Source organism: Saimiri boliviensis, chromosome 6 (genome assembly GCF_048565385.1).
Source record: "Saimiri boliviensis isolate mSaiBol1 chromosome 6, mSaiBol1.pri, whole genome shotgun sequence".
NCBI lineage: Eukaryota > Metazoa > Chordata > Mammalia > Primates > Cebidae > Saimiri > Saimiri boliviensis.
In genome coordinates this window covers 24,472,166-24,487,338 of record NC_133454.1, presented here as the reverse complement: position 1 = coordinate 24,487,338, position 15,173 = coordinate 24,472,166, and the positions used below count along the sequence as shown (strand labels likewise).

General features: G+C 59.0%; 1 protein-coding gene across 4 annotated transcripts in view; it reads left to right on the top strand.

The window, feature by feature from the left end:
- The window catches only part of MYO7A (myosin VIIA), a 94,983-nt gene that overhangs the window by 75,459 nt on the left and 4,351 nt on the right, over nt 1-15,173 (top strand). For 3 of the 4 annotated variants that reach the window (XM_074400415.1, XM_074400414.1, XM_074400413.1), the window contains 14 exons: nt 269-386; nt 1,147-1,273; nt 2,176-2,459; nt 4,097-4,287; nt 4,954-5,078; nt 5,691-5,848; nt 6,674-6,827; nt 8,026-8,181; nt 8,589-8,694; nt 9,765-9,878; nt 11,244-11,331; nt 11,509-11,615; nt 13,932-14,117; nt 14,589-14,705. In XM_074400415.1, coding sequence (XP_074256516.1) covers nt 269-386; nt 1,147-1,273; nt 2,176-2,459; nt 4,097-4,287; nt 4,954-5,078; nt 5,691-5,848; nt 6,674-6,827; nt 8,026-8,181; nt 8,589-8,694; nt 9,765-9,878; nt 11,244-11,331; nt 11,509-11,615; nt 13,932-14,117; nt 14,589-14,705 — 2,031 coding nt within the window. The remainder of the gene's footprint in view (nt 1-268; nt 387-1,146; nt 1,274-2,175; nt 2,460-4,096; nt 4,288-4,953; nt 5,079-5,690; nt 5,849-6,673; nt 6,828-8,025; nt 8,182-8,588; nt 8,695-9,764; nt 9,879-11,243; nt 11,332-11,508; nt 11,616-13,931; nt 14,118-14,588; nt 14,706-15,173) is intronic. The other variant, XM_074400416.1, reaches the window with a different exon arrangement.

Genomic DNA, 15,173 nt, shown 5'->3' with positions numbered 1-15,173 from the left:
CTGTCCCTATTGAACTGGGAGCTTTCTGGAGGGGCAGCTGTATTTTCTCTGACTTTGGGCCCCAGCACCGGCATAGAGGTGGCACTCACAAGTGCTCACTGATGTTGATGAATGAGAAAGGTGGAACAGGGTGGGTGCAGACAGATGGGAGCGGGGCCAGGCCACCATGCACAGGAGGTGCGAGAACCCCAGGCTGCTCCTGGCTGGAAGGCAGCGGCTGCTGATTTGTAGAGCAAACTCACTCATACATTGTCTTCTGTCCCTTTAGGGGATTTATGCCCAGAGGAGAACTGATGCCCAGAAGGTCAAAGAGGATGTGGTCAATTATGCCCGCTTCAAGTGGCCCTTGCTCTTCTCCAGGTTTTATGAAGCCTACAAATTCTCAGGTACCCCCAGCCTGTGAGGCTCCCAGTCCCTGGCTCTGTGGCTCAGCCCACAACAGGGGAGGGAAGTGGCTTGAGCCAGGGCCTCTGTCAGTGGAACTCCAGCCTGCGGGCTGCTTGGTCTGTTCTGGTCAATGCGGCTGTGTGAGTCCTGCCTCCCCACACCCGGTAGCGACCCCATGGCACATCTTATGTGCTCAGTAGCACACTGGATTGAAAAACTGAGTGAGGACTGAATCATTAAGACACGTACTGTGTACAGAACAGGGTGACCCAGAGTTCAGGCAAGGATGGCCCTGCTGGGCCGACTCCATGAAGTCAAGAATAGCAGATACAAACCCACGCAGGCCACTGGCTCAGCCGCCCTTGGGCCATTGTTACTGCGCACCTGCTCTGTGCCAGGCCCTGTGCTGATGCTGCTGTTCACAGAACCACCAAGCACCAAGGCCAGAGGGAACCCTGGGCCTCAGTCCAGCCTCTCCCCAGATCTCACTTTAGTGCAGGGCAGGGACTTGCCCAAAGCTGCGCAAAGATCAATGGCAGGAGTGGGCCCCAAACCAGCTTCCTGATTCAGCACTCTCTTCGCCTGCTCTTTGGGTTTTGCCACGTGGGAGTCTGTGCTCTCTGAGCCTCAGTTTCTTTATCTGTAAATGGAAATCAGTGCACTGCCACCCTTGCCACCTGCCTGGCTGTTAGCAGGATTGGGAAGGGCTGGGCCTGGGGACAGGGGGCCTCCCTCTCAGTGCCTTGGTCTGGACCCCAGGCCCCAGCCTCCCCAAAAATGACGTCATCGTGGCCGTCAACTGGACAGGCGTGTACTTTGTGGATGAGCAGGAGCAGGTCCTTCTGGAGCTGTCCTTCCCAGAGATCATGGCCGTGTCCAGCAGCAGGTGAGGAGGGCCGCATGGAGAGGCAGACAGACAGCGGGGAAGGAGAGGGACCGAAGCTTCCCTGCGGGTCACAGGAAGCGAAGAGACAGGAAGTGGCCTGCCCCGGTTGCACGTGATTGGGCAGTTTGTGCCGCATTGTGCAGACCTCTCTGGCACCTCCTCTTGCTGGAAGGACGGGCGTGGGCTTCACAGCACATGAAGGCTGTTCTGAGACAGGACCGGTTGGTCAGGACAGTCAGGGGCAGGCGAGTGTGTACAAAAGAGCTTGGCCTGGGGTTCAGGGGTCTGTGTAGGATTCCCTCTATGTCTTCGTTCCTGAAACAAGAGTCTTAATACTTTCTTCCCATAACAGTGGTGAGGAAGAAATGCAGTCATAGATGGGAGAGCCCTTTATAAACTGCAAAGCGCGGTGCACGAAGGTGGGATGGTGGGCGGGTTGCTGGGATTGCCTGGCATTCCCAGCAGTGCGGTGGCTTCCTCCCACACCGTCTGGGGCTTGTAGCAGTGTCTCTGGGCTGCGTCGGATAGGGGCTGGAGTCAGACTGGTCCAGCTCTGACCAGATACATAAGATGCAGTGGTGACAAGTCGTCTTTGTCCTCTTGGATCTTCAGTCAAAGAGGGGAGACAGACATTGAACAGGCCATTTTAAAGCAGGATATGATGAGGATTGTGGGAGGGCAGGGAGGACTTCCAGGAGGAAGTGGCATGTAGGCTGAGATTTAAAGGGTGAGTAGAAGTTAGACAGGCAAAGAAGAAGTGGGCCAGGCCAGTGCGGGTCTCCCTCTGGGCCATGCCTGCCTCTGGCCAGGCCAGCTCTGACTTAGCCTGAGATGTGCTGAGCTGGGCCACGTCCCCTGCTGGCTGGGCCATGTCTGACTCAACTGGCCTTGGTCTCCTTCAGGGAGTGCCGTGTCTGGCTCTCACTGGGCTGCTCTGATCTTGGCTGTGCTGCGCCTCACTCAGGCTGGGCAGGACTGACCCCAGCGGGGCCCTGTGCTCCGTGTTGGTCCTGCAGGGGAGCGAAAATGACTGCCCCCAGCTTCACGCTGGCCACCATCAAGGGGGACGAATACACCTTCACCTCCAGCAACGCCGAGGACATTCGTGACCTGGTGGTCACCTTCCTGGAGGGGCTCCGGAAGAGATCTAAGTATGTTGTGGCCCTGCAGGATAACCCCAACCCCGGTGAGTGGCTGCTGGCATGGGCTGCCTGGCACTGGGGCTCAGGGTGTCATGCAGACTGTCTTAGTCCGTTTGCGTTGCTATAATGGAATCCCAGAGGCTGGGAGATTTATGAAGAAACAAGGTTTATTTGGCTCGCAGTTCCGCAGGCACTATAAGAAGCATGGTGCTGGCTGGGCACGGTGGCTCATGCCTGCAATCCCAGTACTTTGAGAGGCTGAGATGGGAGGATCCTTTGAAGCCAAAAGTTCAACACCAGCCTGGGCAACATAGTGAGACCCCCGTGTCTACAAAAGGTTAAATAAATTAGCCAGGTGTGGTGGCATGTGCCTGTAGTCATAGCTTCTCAGGAGGCTGAGGTAGGAGGATTGCTTGAGCCCAGGAGGTGGAGGCTGCAGTGAGCTGTGATTGTGCCACTGCACTCCAGCCTGGGCAAGTGAGACCTCATGAAGGAAAAGAAAGTAAAAGAGAATAGAAGAGAAAGAAAAGAAAGAAAGAAAGGGGCCAGCATCTGCTTCTGACGAAGGCCCCAGGAAGCTTCCACTCACAGCAGAAGGAGAAGGGGTTCCTGTATCAGAAGGAAAGAAGAGAGAGCGGAGGGGGTGCCAGGCTCTTCTCTGTTCTCGCAGGGACTCTATAGAGTGAGAACTCACTCATTACTGTGAGCCTGGCACTACACGGTTCATGAGGGACCCACCCCTGTGACCCAAACACCTCACACTAGGCCACCACCAACATAGGGAGATCAAATTTCAACGTGAGCTTTGGAGGGGACATATATCTAAACCATATCACAGACCATGTCCCATGGCCTTGGCACTCAAGGTTGCTAGGGTCTTGTTCGCATCCTTCCCCTGCAGAAGCCTGTGCCTTCAACGTGTGCCCTGCAGGGAGCCTCCTCTCCCTCCCTCCTCCTGGTTCTTCAATACTCATCTCCTGTCCCCTCTCCAAGTTAGATCAGGGGTCCTTCTCAGTGTTCTCAAAAGACCCACCATCTTCAAGTGATAACAGCAGTAACAACTACCCTGCCTGAGGCCACTGAGGTCCTGGCAGAGTGTGGGAAAGATGAAGATGAAATGGATCCCACCCTGTCCTCAGTGGGGAGGAGGGTGGGAAGCAGCCAGTGACAGCCTGGAACGGTGCCGTGAGCAGGGAAGCCCAGAGCCACGGGAGCCTGGAGGAGAGGCCCCATGCAGACTGGGGTCGAGAAAGGAAGCCCATGTGAGCAGAGCGCAGCGGGCAGAGAGCTGAGCTGAAGCCAGCACAGAAGCAGGAGAAAGCCGGCCTGCCCGGGGGGCTGCAAACAGCTTGACTGGGGACAGGCGCAGAGAGGGAGGAGGGGCGAGGCGGAAGGAGTCCGGGAGGCTCACTCACAACGGGCTTGGGAGTGCGGGGCTTTCTCCCAAAGGCAATGAGGAGCCGTGGAAGGCTTTTGAGTGGGAGAGTGGCCCACTCAGGTGGTGGCGTCTGTATGGGGAGTTGGGACAAGGTGGAGGCAGAGTGGCAGATGGGCAGACACGGATGACAACACCTCAGTTCTTCGGTGGGAAGTAGCGGCTGATAGATCGTCAACCAAAATAAAGATGTTCCCACTCAGCTTCTGTCTCTGCCCCGCGGTCCTGCTCACCTCTGCTCTGCAGCAGGTGAGGAGTCAGGCTTCCTCAGCTTTGCCAAGGGAGACCTCATCATCCTGGACCACGACACGGGCGAGCAGGTCATGAACTCAGGCTGGGCCAATGGCATCAATGAGAGGACCAAGCAGCGTGGGGACTTCCCCACTGACTGTGTGTACGTCATGCCCACTGTCACCATGCCACCGCGGGAGATTGTGGTATGTGGCCTGGGGTGGCAGATGGGCGGGGGGTGGTAAAGAGACCCCTCTTCATCCACTCCCCACAGAGGTACAATAGGTTAATGGTCCAGTGCATCTGTGAAGATGATCTTGGGATCTTACGGGACCACACATTTAAAGTTGGGGCAGCCCTCAAACCTGTGCCAGGTGGGGAGGGGCCTAGAAATGGCATCAGATGAGGAATGGCCAAGGGGTGGGGCCAGGGGCAGGGACTGGAAAGATCGGTATCCCCCACACTGTCTGAACAGGCAGTAGGGCCACAGCTGGGGCAGGGCTGGGCCCTGCTTCTTCTGGAGCCACCTTGAGAGCAACTCTGGGGACTCACAGCCCCACCTCCCTAGTGGCTCCTGAGCCAGGTTCAGCGGATAAGGCGGCTGTCACACCATGTCCTCCTGCCTCGTCCAGTCTTTCAGACTGGCCCAACCTGATCAGACACCAAGGGAAGGGTCCTTAGCTCAGCACGAAGGAGGCAGCAGGGACCTCAGAGACCCCAAGGAGGAATGGGGCTCCCAGGGTCAGAATGGAGCACGGGGTCCACCCCCCTGGAGAGTCTCCCTGAGTCCCAAAGGCTCAAGGGTATACCATGTTGGTTCTGGTGGTCCAAGTGCAGAGCTGACCTGAGCCCCCTTGTCTCCTGGCCCCTAGGCCCTGGTCACCATGACTCCCGACCAGAGGCAGGATGTTGTCCGGCTCTTGCAGCTGCGAACAACGGAGCCCGAGGTGCGCGCCAAGCCCTACACGCTGGAGGAGTTCTCCTATGACTACTTCAGGTGATGCCTCCCGGGGAAGGATTGGGGGCCACAGAGCTGGGAGCTGTAGGCTTCCACTACCCTCAGATTGCGTGCTGGGGTGGCTTTGTGAAGCCCCGCCTGTGAGCAGGGCCGGATCAGAGGGGGCTGGAGGGCTCCTCTTTCCCGGAGGTGACCCATCCTGTGTGTCTTGACGTATCCTTCTTTCGTTTAAGAGTTGTCACTGCATCCACCCCAGGCTGGTCCCGGGCGTTAGAGACTCAGTCCTGGTGGGGAAGCGGGCAGGAAGCAGGCAGCTGGGGTTCTGTGTGCCCAACACTGTGATGAGGACGGAGTGAGAAGCTTCCTGGAGGAAGCAGTGTGCACTGAGCTCTGCAGGGGTGCAGGGTGGCGGGGGAGGCTGGGGCACAGCCTGGGGTGTTCCCGCCGCTGTTTCACAGCTGAGAAAGGACAGCTCAGCCACCGCCAGTGACTAGTCTCCAGACACATGCAGGGCAGGGAAGAGCAGGGCCTGATCCCCACCCTCAGTCTCCGGCACAGAGTGTGGGCGGGGGTGGGGTCTCACAACCTGGGGGTTTCTCCCCAGGGCTGCTGGCGATAGGGCCACTGCTGACGGTCCCTGTGCTGTGGCAGGCCCCCACCCAAGCATACGCTGAGCCGCGTCATGGTGTCCAAGGCCCGAGGCAAGGACCGGCTGTGGAGCCACACGCGGGAGCCACTCAAGCAGGCGCTGCTCAAGAAGCTCCTGGGCAGCGAGGAGCTCTCGCAGGAGGCCTGCCTGGCCTTCATTGATATCCGTGCCCTGGGGCTGTACCCAGGGGAGCCAGGGACCGGGCAGGGTCTTTGTCTGCACACCGCCTTCCTCCTGCGGGCCTGCTGTGGCGTGGGAAGGGTTGATAGAGGACCCCCTCCCTGGCACCTTTTGCTATGCAAGGGGCTGCCTCACCCACCATCTCCTCTGACCCTGTCACCTGGGTGCCAGGTAGATTGGGTGTGCCTTATGCTGGGCCAGACATGGAGGTAGCGCAGGGACCAGCCCAGCCCCTGGCCTCGTGGGGCCACATGCACATCCAGATCGGCGCCGAGATGGACCAGACCGGGCAGCGCTGTAAACTGACCCATCCTGGAGGGGGCAGGGAGGGCTTCCTAGAGAAAGTGGTATCTAGGCTGAGGCCCGAAGGCTAAGAAGGACTTAGCCAGGCAAAGGGGAGAGGGGTGGGGAGTGTTCCAGAGGGAGGGAGCAACGGTAAGTCCCCGAGGCACACAGAGCAGGGCTGTTCCAGGCTCTGGTGCTTCAGCACAGAGAGGATGGGAAGACGGTGCACAGGCAGGGTTCCTGACCCTGGGAGGAAGCTTGGGCTGTGTCCCAAGGTCAGGGCGAGCCGCTGGGCAGGGAATGGCATGGTCAGATTGGCCATCTGGGCAGTCCATCCCAGCTGCTGTGAGGGCTTGGGATGTGGGGCTGGTGACTGTGAGTAGGAGGCAAGCGGGTGGGGCAGATCACGCCCATTTCGTGAGTGCGCAGCCTGAGGCCAGGGCCACAGCTCCAGGGAGGCAGGCCCCGTGGAGAGTGGGGCCTCCAGACCGCAGGCCAGTGCTTCCTTAACAGCCCCCACCCGTGCTCAAGTACATGGGTGACTACCCATCCAAGAGGACGCGCTCCGTCAACGAGCTCACCGACCAGATCTTTGAGGGCGCCCTGAAAGCTGAGCCCCTGAAGGACGAGGCGTATGTGCAGATCCTGAAGCAGCTGACTGACAACCACATCAGGTGAGCCAGGCACCGTGGGCAGGCGAGGGGCAGGCCCCAGCCGCTCCGGAGGCAGCCACTGGCTCTGCCGGGACTCGGTCCTTCCTCATGCAGAGCCAGAAGCCGCCCATGGGCCCCTCACATCTTAGCTTGGCCCCAAGGCCCAAGGAGGGCCTGGCAGGAACTGGGAGGTGGTGGCTGTCTTCCTCTGAGTCTGTCCTCTAAGTGGAAGAGACCCAGCTCCTCCTAAGCTTTGGCTGGAGCCTCCTCTGGGTGCCCCTCCCCTGCCTAGACCCTGCTATCTGCCTGCAGGTCCAGCACAGTCAAGTGTCCCCTGCAGGCCGGGCCGGCTGTCCACTGGAAGCACTGGCTGAAAACTCTCATGAGTTTGGGTGCTCGGCACAATGCCCAAAGGGTGCCACCTTCTCCTCCCCTTGGGGCAGCCCGAGGCAGGATTAGGAAGTCAGGCACAGGCTCCTCTCAGAGCCTGAGAGAAGTTCCGCCTTTCTTCTTACACCTAGCCCACTGCCTTCCCCCCAGCTGTGTCACCCTCTGCATCTTCCACAAATCCATTTTCAAACCATGCATCAGCTCTTTTGATGATGCCAAACCTTTGTACTTGCTGCGCCCATACCCAGGAAAACTTTTCAGCCCCTTCTCTGCATACTGTAATTTGCCTCATCCTTCAAAGCCTAGATCAAATGCCACCTCCTCCTAGAAGCCCTCCAAACTTCCCACTGTCAGGCCCAAGAAGCTCAGAGTGGTGGCTGAAGTATCCTGGGGTGGGCTGGTCTAACTCGTCGATACTTAAAGTGTAGGTAAATCAAAGAGCTTCCGCCAGAATATAAATCACACTGCTTCCTTCATAGAGAAAGTCTTGCTATGGAACCAAACAAAAAGCCTCAGCTGAAGCAGTGTGCGTGGTAACCGGGCAGCTTTTCATTCTGGCACAAGCCCCTGCTATCCACATGCACCGGTAGTAGTGTAACCTGGCGCAGTGGGCTGGGCACACTTTGAGTAGCACTAGTTGCATCTGGCTGTCAGGGAGAGGGGCCTGTAGATAGGGTGAGAGGTCCTTAAAACAGGGGAAGGATCAGGGAGGGCTGCTGCTGCTGTGATGAGCAGCTGAGGGGTGTGTGGCCCCCTCACCCAGGGGTGCACAGGTCCTGTGACTCCTGACGGCGGCTGCCCCTGCTGGATCCCACACCTCCTCCTACAGGTACAGCGAGGAGCGGGGCTGGGAGCTGCTCTGGCTGTGCACGGGCCTCTTCCCACCCAGCAACATCCTCCTGCCCCACGTGCAGCGCTTCCTGCAGTCCCGAAAGCACTGCCCACTCGCCATCGACTGCCTGCAGCGGCTCCAGAAAGCCCTGAGGTACAGCGGCTGCCAGGGGCAGGGGCAGGGGCAGGGGCAGGCACTGGGGCGGGCTCCTGGCCACGTTGGGCTAGTGAGATGAGCCCCTTGGGGATGAGGACAACCCAGCAGTTGGCGCCCACCCCTGGGGGACCTCAGCTGCCAGCTAGATGGAGATGCAGGCCCCGCCGCTGCCCGCCTCATACTCTCCAAGTGCACTTGCATCCTTCACTTCGCTGGTCCCCTCCACAGCCCTCGTCCCATTTTACAGATGAGGAGCTCAAGGCTCTGGGAGGCTCAGTGGCTGGTCATATCGCAGGAGGTGGCAGGCAGGGATCAGAACTGGGGGTGTCTGCCTCCAAGGATGCCAGTCCCTGGTCTCCACAGTCCCACACAGCTGCCCGCTGCTGCCCCTGCCCCCTTTTCAGAAATGGGTCCCGGAAGTACCCCCCACACCTGGTGGAGGTGGAGGCCATCCAGCACAAGACCACCCAGATTTTCCACAAGGTCTACTTCCCCGACGATACCGACGAGGTGAGGGCCGCCGGCTTCCGGCTCTACCGATGCCCAGGACGGGGCCGGGCCTCCTGGGTGGACACCAAGGGCGGCCTTACGCTTCTCCCCTACCAACCCCCATTTGCTGCCTCGTCTTCCTGCCCCTTAGTGGAGTCAGGGCCCAGGAAGAAGGCCATCGCCTCCCCAGGTCAGGAGCCCTTGATCCCTGATCCAACCCCTGCTTCCTGGAGCCGCTTCCTTCGGAAGGGCCCCCTCCTCCCTCTCTCCGAGGAGGACCTGCCTTGGAGAACAGCGCGTCTCCCTCTGAGCTGGCTCTGCACCTCCCTGTGCAGGTCCCCGCTGGGCCCCAGGTTCAGGCCTTCCCTGCCGCCTGAGCCCACTTTCCTGCAGGCAGAACCTCGACACCCCTTCCTCCCTCCCCACCTGAGGTGGTTGAGGGTCCCTCCATCCTGGTCCCATCTGCCAGAAGTCCAATCGGCCTGTCACGCCTGCAGTCACGCTGCCCCCATGGTCCCCAGCCCCTGCCTGTCTCAACACAGTGTCTCATTCAGATGCACTTTTCATTTGAAGAGTTGTTTTGAAACTTGCCTGAGGCTGGAGACTCACAAATACCAGGAGAGGATTTCAGTTGCAAGGACCAAAGATCTCCTAAAATCCCTTCCTGTCCCTCCAGACGTCCCTCCTCCCTCCATCTAATCTTCCCCAGACGCTCAAGCCACCCGTCGGTCCGGGCCGCCTTCCCCTCTGCTTTTGGGATTGCTTTTCCTTTTCGTCGAGTCTCCTCCTTCCAGTCATCCCTTCCTGCTATGCTCCCTGGACCCCCCGCCATCACTCAGGCGTGTAGAGCCTGGCCCAGGACTCTGGACACCAAGGCCATGTCTGCTCGAAGGGTCGGGAGGAGGAGGCCGGGGAAGGCCCCGACAGGAGCAACCTTTTCCTTTTGTTAAATGCCATGCCTTGCTCTGGGCCCACGGGAGGGTGTCTGGCCCTGGAGGGCGCTCAGTGTAGGAGGCCCAGCCAGAGAAGCCCCAGAGGACCAGGTGCAGGGAAAGGTCCTGCCGGAGCCCAGTGCGCACCACCCCTCCCAGGCCTTCGAAGTGGAGTCCAGCACCAAGGCCAAGGACTTCTGCCAGAACATCGCCACTCGGCTGCTCCTCAAGTCTTCGGAGGGATTCAGCCTCTTCGTCAAAATTGCTGACAAGGTGAGTGGTTCGCCATCTACCTACTTGCCACCGGCCCACCTGTTGGGAAATTTGCTGGGGCCGTAAGAACTATAGACAGCAGGGGGAAGACGGAGAGGCCAGGGGAGACAGGGAAGAGGGCGCTGGCGTCCGGCCGTCTTCTCCCATCCCGACAGCCTCCCCTGATGTGGAGTGGCTGCCCCCAGCTCTCTCCTCCGAGGCACTGCACGTGCCCAGACCCTCTTAGGGGCACGTGCCCGGGCACTGTGTGTTCTGACACACCAGACTCCTCACCCTGCCCCCACACACATCTTCTTTCCAGATTTGCTTTGACTCGTCCCTCACTGCCATGCTGGGGCAAATTAACCCTTGAAGTAAGGTGTGATCATCCCCACTTGGCAGATCACAGAGCTAGGGCTCCGAGAGGTTAGGTAACTTGTCCAAGGTCACCCAGCAGGGACTGAGCTCCAGGTGGGTGGGACTCTAAAGCTCATGCCCCTGCCACCTTCTGACATCACCCCTCTGCCAATACCTTTGTCCCTGGAAGTCTTACAGGCCCAGCTACAGCCCCCACTACAGCCCCCTCCGCGGGAAAGCTTCCTTGACCGAGTTAAGGGCCTCATCCTGTTGCCTACTGATGGCTTTACATGCATCTGTGTCTGTCTCCTCACTTTGTGACTGTCTGTGTCAGACACTGGGACCCAGAGGTGATCCTGCTGAGGTCCTAGACCCAGGGGGGCCCAGAGTCTGTGGGAGGAGCTGGACACGGATGCCAGAGAATGTCCAGGCCAGGGGCTGGGCCGCATTCTTGGCCAGCTTCCCTTGGGCCTAAGGCAGCATTCAGTGTTCCAGGCACTGAATGGAATGACCATCGCTCCCGGCAAGAAGCGGGCTGTTCTGGCCAGGTGCGGTGGCTCATGCCTTTAATCCCAACACTTTGGGAGGCTGAGGCGGACCAATTGCCTGAGGTCAGGAGTTCGAGACCAGTCTGGCCAACATGGTGAAACCCCATCTCTACTAAAAATGCCCAAAAAAATTAGCCAGGCGTGGTGGCATGTGCCTGTAATCCCAGCGACTCAGGAGGCTGAGGCAGGGGAACTGCTTGGACCAGGGAGGTGGAGGTTGCCGTGAGCTGAGATCACGCCATCGCACTTCAGCCTGGGCGACGGAATGAGACTCCATCTCAGAAGAAGAAAAAGAAGGAGGCTGTCCTAGGGACACTCAACAGCGCATGGGGCAGGGTGGGGCTGACACACACAAACCCCTTCCGGTGGGGCGTGGAGTCCTCCGTGAGAAGGAGCTGCCAGACAGGCCTTAGGTGGGAAGGTCAGAAGATTCAGTGTTGCTTGAACTAAAGTGAGTGTGCTTCAATGGCCCCATCCCCAGGTCATCAGCGTGCCTGAGAATGACTTCTTCTTCGACTTCGTTCGGCACCTGACAGACTGGATAAAGAAAGCTCGGCCCATCAAGGACGGTAATGAGGCCAGGTCCCGGGACCGTCTGAGGCCCAGAGCAGGGAGGTGCAGGCTCAAGGCTGTGCTGTGAGGCCGGCCTGGGCCCGAGGACCTCCTCTGGGACTGGGGCTGGGTGTGGGACGTGAGCACCTGTCTGTGTGGGGACCCTCTGGGTGACCGACTGCCCTGTGCTGCAGGGATCGTGCCCTCACTCACCTACCAGGTGTTCTTCATGAAGAAGCTGTGGACCACCACGGTGCCAGGGAAGGACCCCATGGCTGATTCCATCTTCCACTATTACCAGGTGGGCACTCTAGTTGCCTTCATGCACGGCTAGCCTTGCTGTACTCTGGCCCTGAAAGCAGGGACCCACTGCCCTTGCCAGGTGTGGGGCCTGTACCGGCCTGACCTCAATGGGATTCCCGCCAAGACCGCTGGAGCCAGAGGATGGCACAACTCCTGATCCTTGTGTCTCCTGAGTCCTCGGCCCTTAGGGGCTTGGCAGTTCCTCCTCTGAGCTTCCAATGACCTGTTCAGGCCCCCCCCCTTCAGTGCAGGGCTGTCCTCTGACTTGGAGACTCTGCTGCTGTAACTGGGTAATTAATTCCTAGGCCTCTGTGCAAACAGTTTCTAAGGCAGGGACCTGCAGGGAGCCGGGAGGGAAGCTTGCATGTCGAGCCTTCGTTATGTGTCTGGCCCTCTTCTCTCATTCTGTCCTCCCAGCTAACCCCGAAAAGCAGGCGTGTTGTCCCCATGTGACAGAGGGACAAACAGACTCAGGCCGAGGTGCCACGGTTAGGATCACACAGCTGATGGAACAGCTGATGGAACTAACCTGCAGTCATGAAAACCTGGGGTTTGATTCCAGGTTTTCATGACTGCACGTTAGTGCCCTTTTCTGGGCTCAGCCTGCTTAGCATTCTGGAAAAAACAGGATGCATGGAAGGGCAGGGGAGGCAGGGATGGTGGCTGCTGTGGCAGAGAGGACACTGACCAGGGCGTGAGAAGGACCACCCTCATCCAAACCTGGGATCTGCCTCTCCCCTATGCCCTCCCCGCCCACCCCATGCTGCCCCCCTTGACTGCCAGTTCCCCCGAGTCAGCCTTGACATCTGCTTCTCCTCCCCCATACCCCAAATCACTTACCTGATGACTGTACCTCCCGGATGTCTCTCAAGTCCCCCACGTCTCTCCATCACCACCTTCCCAACCGGGCCAGCGACCTTCTCCCTGTTCTCCTCATCTGTCTTGGGCCCTTTTCCAGCCTTTTTCCACAGGGCGGTCATCCTGCTTTCCAGATCCCCCCAGTGGCTTCCCCTTGCTCTTAGGGCATAACCCTCATCCTGACCATGGCCTGCCTGGTGGTGCCACGACCTGCTCCTGCTGCCTTGCCTTGTACCTGGCTCTCCTTGGCTCAGTTCACTCCGGCTGGATTGTTTCCATGTCTTGAGTGTGCCATGGGGCCTTTGTAATGTTGGACTGCTTTTCCCCACCTCCTTGCCTCAGCTACTAAGGGGATCAGCCATTTTATCTTAAAGTCTGCCCTGTCCTTAAGCCTACATTAGGTCACCTTGTTATAGTCTCTTCTAGCACTGTGAACAATTCCTCTGAAGGTTGTTATTATGTGTCTGTCTGGAATGATTGTTGATGTCTGTTCTTGCCCTGAGACTACGAGCTCCATGAGTGTAGGGAGGGTAGGCATTGTTGTTTAAAGGGCCTGGCTCACAGATGTTCAACGCATGCTTGTTGGATTGATGGATGGGTGAATAGGCGAATTGACGGCTCAGTGAACGGATGGATGGGCAGATGAATGCTGAATGAATTGATGGGTGGATATTGGTGAGTAAATGGGTGAGTAGGTAGGTGAGTGGGTGGATGAGTGAGTCCATGGATGAGTGGATGGACAGAGGGAAATGGATGGAGGGAGACGTGCAGGTAGATAGACCCATAACCGCGTGGATGCGTATATAAGATGGAAATGATTGACTCAGGTCTCTGACCAACAGTGTGTCCGCAGGACAGCCTCAGCTTCCCTATCTTTGAAATCGTGGATAAGATGATCCTGAGGCTCCAGGAGCCTGTGGACGGCAACAGCCCTTCAGAGGCTTCATCTCTGTTCTGGGCCCATTCTCCAGCTTTAGTTCCTCTGGCTTTGGGTCTGGAAGTTCAAGGGGGTGGGAGGGCCTCTGCTGCTGCTGAAAGCAGATGGTCTCAAGAGAATCCAATGCAAAGAGGCCAGATTGAGAGGCTCTTCCAAAGGAGGAAGGGCCCAGGAGGTGAGGGGTATGAAACAGTCTCAGGGTCCCCCGCTGGTCACTCTGAGTCTCTTCATCTTGAAATGGGGCCACTCGCCTCGCTGGACTGTCACGGGGGGAAATGAGGTAATAGACATGGCATGAGCTCCGACTGCCAAGTGCTGAGTCTGTGCAGGCACACTTGCTCTGTCCCTGTCCTGTGCCGTCCCCCCTGGGGGAGCAGTTTCAGCTGAGGCTGGGGAGGTGGGTGGGCCCACATGCGGGGTAAGTTAGTAGACCCTGGCCTTGGGGGTCTTGGTGTGGTGGGAAAGGAGCCCACTTCTGCCAGGTCCCTCCACACCTGTGACCTGCTCTGTCTCTGGCAGGAGTTGCCCAAGTATCTCCGAGGCTACCACAAGTGCACGCGGGAGGAGGTGCTGCAGCTGGGGGCGCTGATCTACAGGGTAAAGTTCGAGGAGGACAAGTCCTACTTCCCCAGCATCCCCAAGCTGCTGCGGGAGCTGGTGCCCCAGGACCTTATCCGGCAGGTCTCGCCGGATGACTGGAAGCGGGTGAGCATGGGGTGGGCAGTGGGAATGGAGGGGCCCTGAATGGGCCTCTGGGCACCCCAGGGGTCAAGGCGGCAGGTGCTGGCCAGCAGTCCGGGGAGGTGCATCTGTGGCTCCTGTACATGATCAGGCCGCCAACCTTATCCTGCCTTATCCTCTAGTCCTCCATGCTAAGAACTCAGTGGCCACTTGGCAGTCACTTGCCCTGTCCTGGTTACCATGGTGACCTGCTTGTCCTTGATACTCTTTGGTCTGCCTGCCTGGGGGTCGGAAGGGGGGTCTGGAGTCCATTAGCTGACATATGGGGAGAGCCCTTCACAGGCCCCAGGTCTCCATCTTAGGCCTGGTCCTAACGGTGCCAGACGGTGCCAGAGTGGGCAGGGGTGGTGGGGGGAGGACTCAGCTCTAAGCAGGCCTGCCCTGAGCAGGCCTGTCCCCAGGACTGAGCCCAGCCCTGACCCCCACTCCCCACAGTCCATCGTCGCCTACTTCAACAAGCATGCGGGGAAGTCCAAGGAGGAGGCCAAGCTGGCCTTCCTGAAGCTCATCTTCAAGTGGCCCACCTTTGGCTCAGCATTCTTCGAGGTGAAGGTACACTGTGGGCCTCTCGGAGCAGAGGAGGAAGGAAGGGGCACGGAGAAGGCACAGAGACTCCTCCCCAGGACTGAGAAACAGCCGTGGCCCTGGGCACCTGCCCTGGCGAAGGAAGGAGGGCAGCACCCTCAGCCTTGTCCTGGCTTAGTGTCTTAGCTGGGTTAAGTCCTGGGGACAGAGGGACCAGAAGCTCAGCCTGGCAGCTGAGGCAGGCCTGTTGGTAATGGGGGTCGGCCTGTGCTGTGACAGCGGGGAGCCCTTGCCGAGGTGGCAGAGCTTGAGAGGCTCTGCGGGGCTGAGGAGGCTCCTAGAGGAGGTGGTGTCTGAGCTTTCCAAGGAGACCCTGGAAAGAGTGCGCCTGGCAGGGGGCCCGCATGGACGAAGACCTGGAGGCGTGAGAACTCAGGTCTGGGCGGGAGATGGAAGCAGTGGAGTGTGGATGGGCGGAGGGCGCGAGTGAGAGCG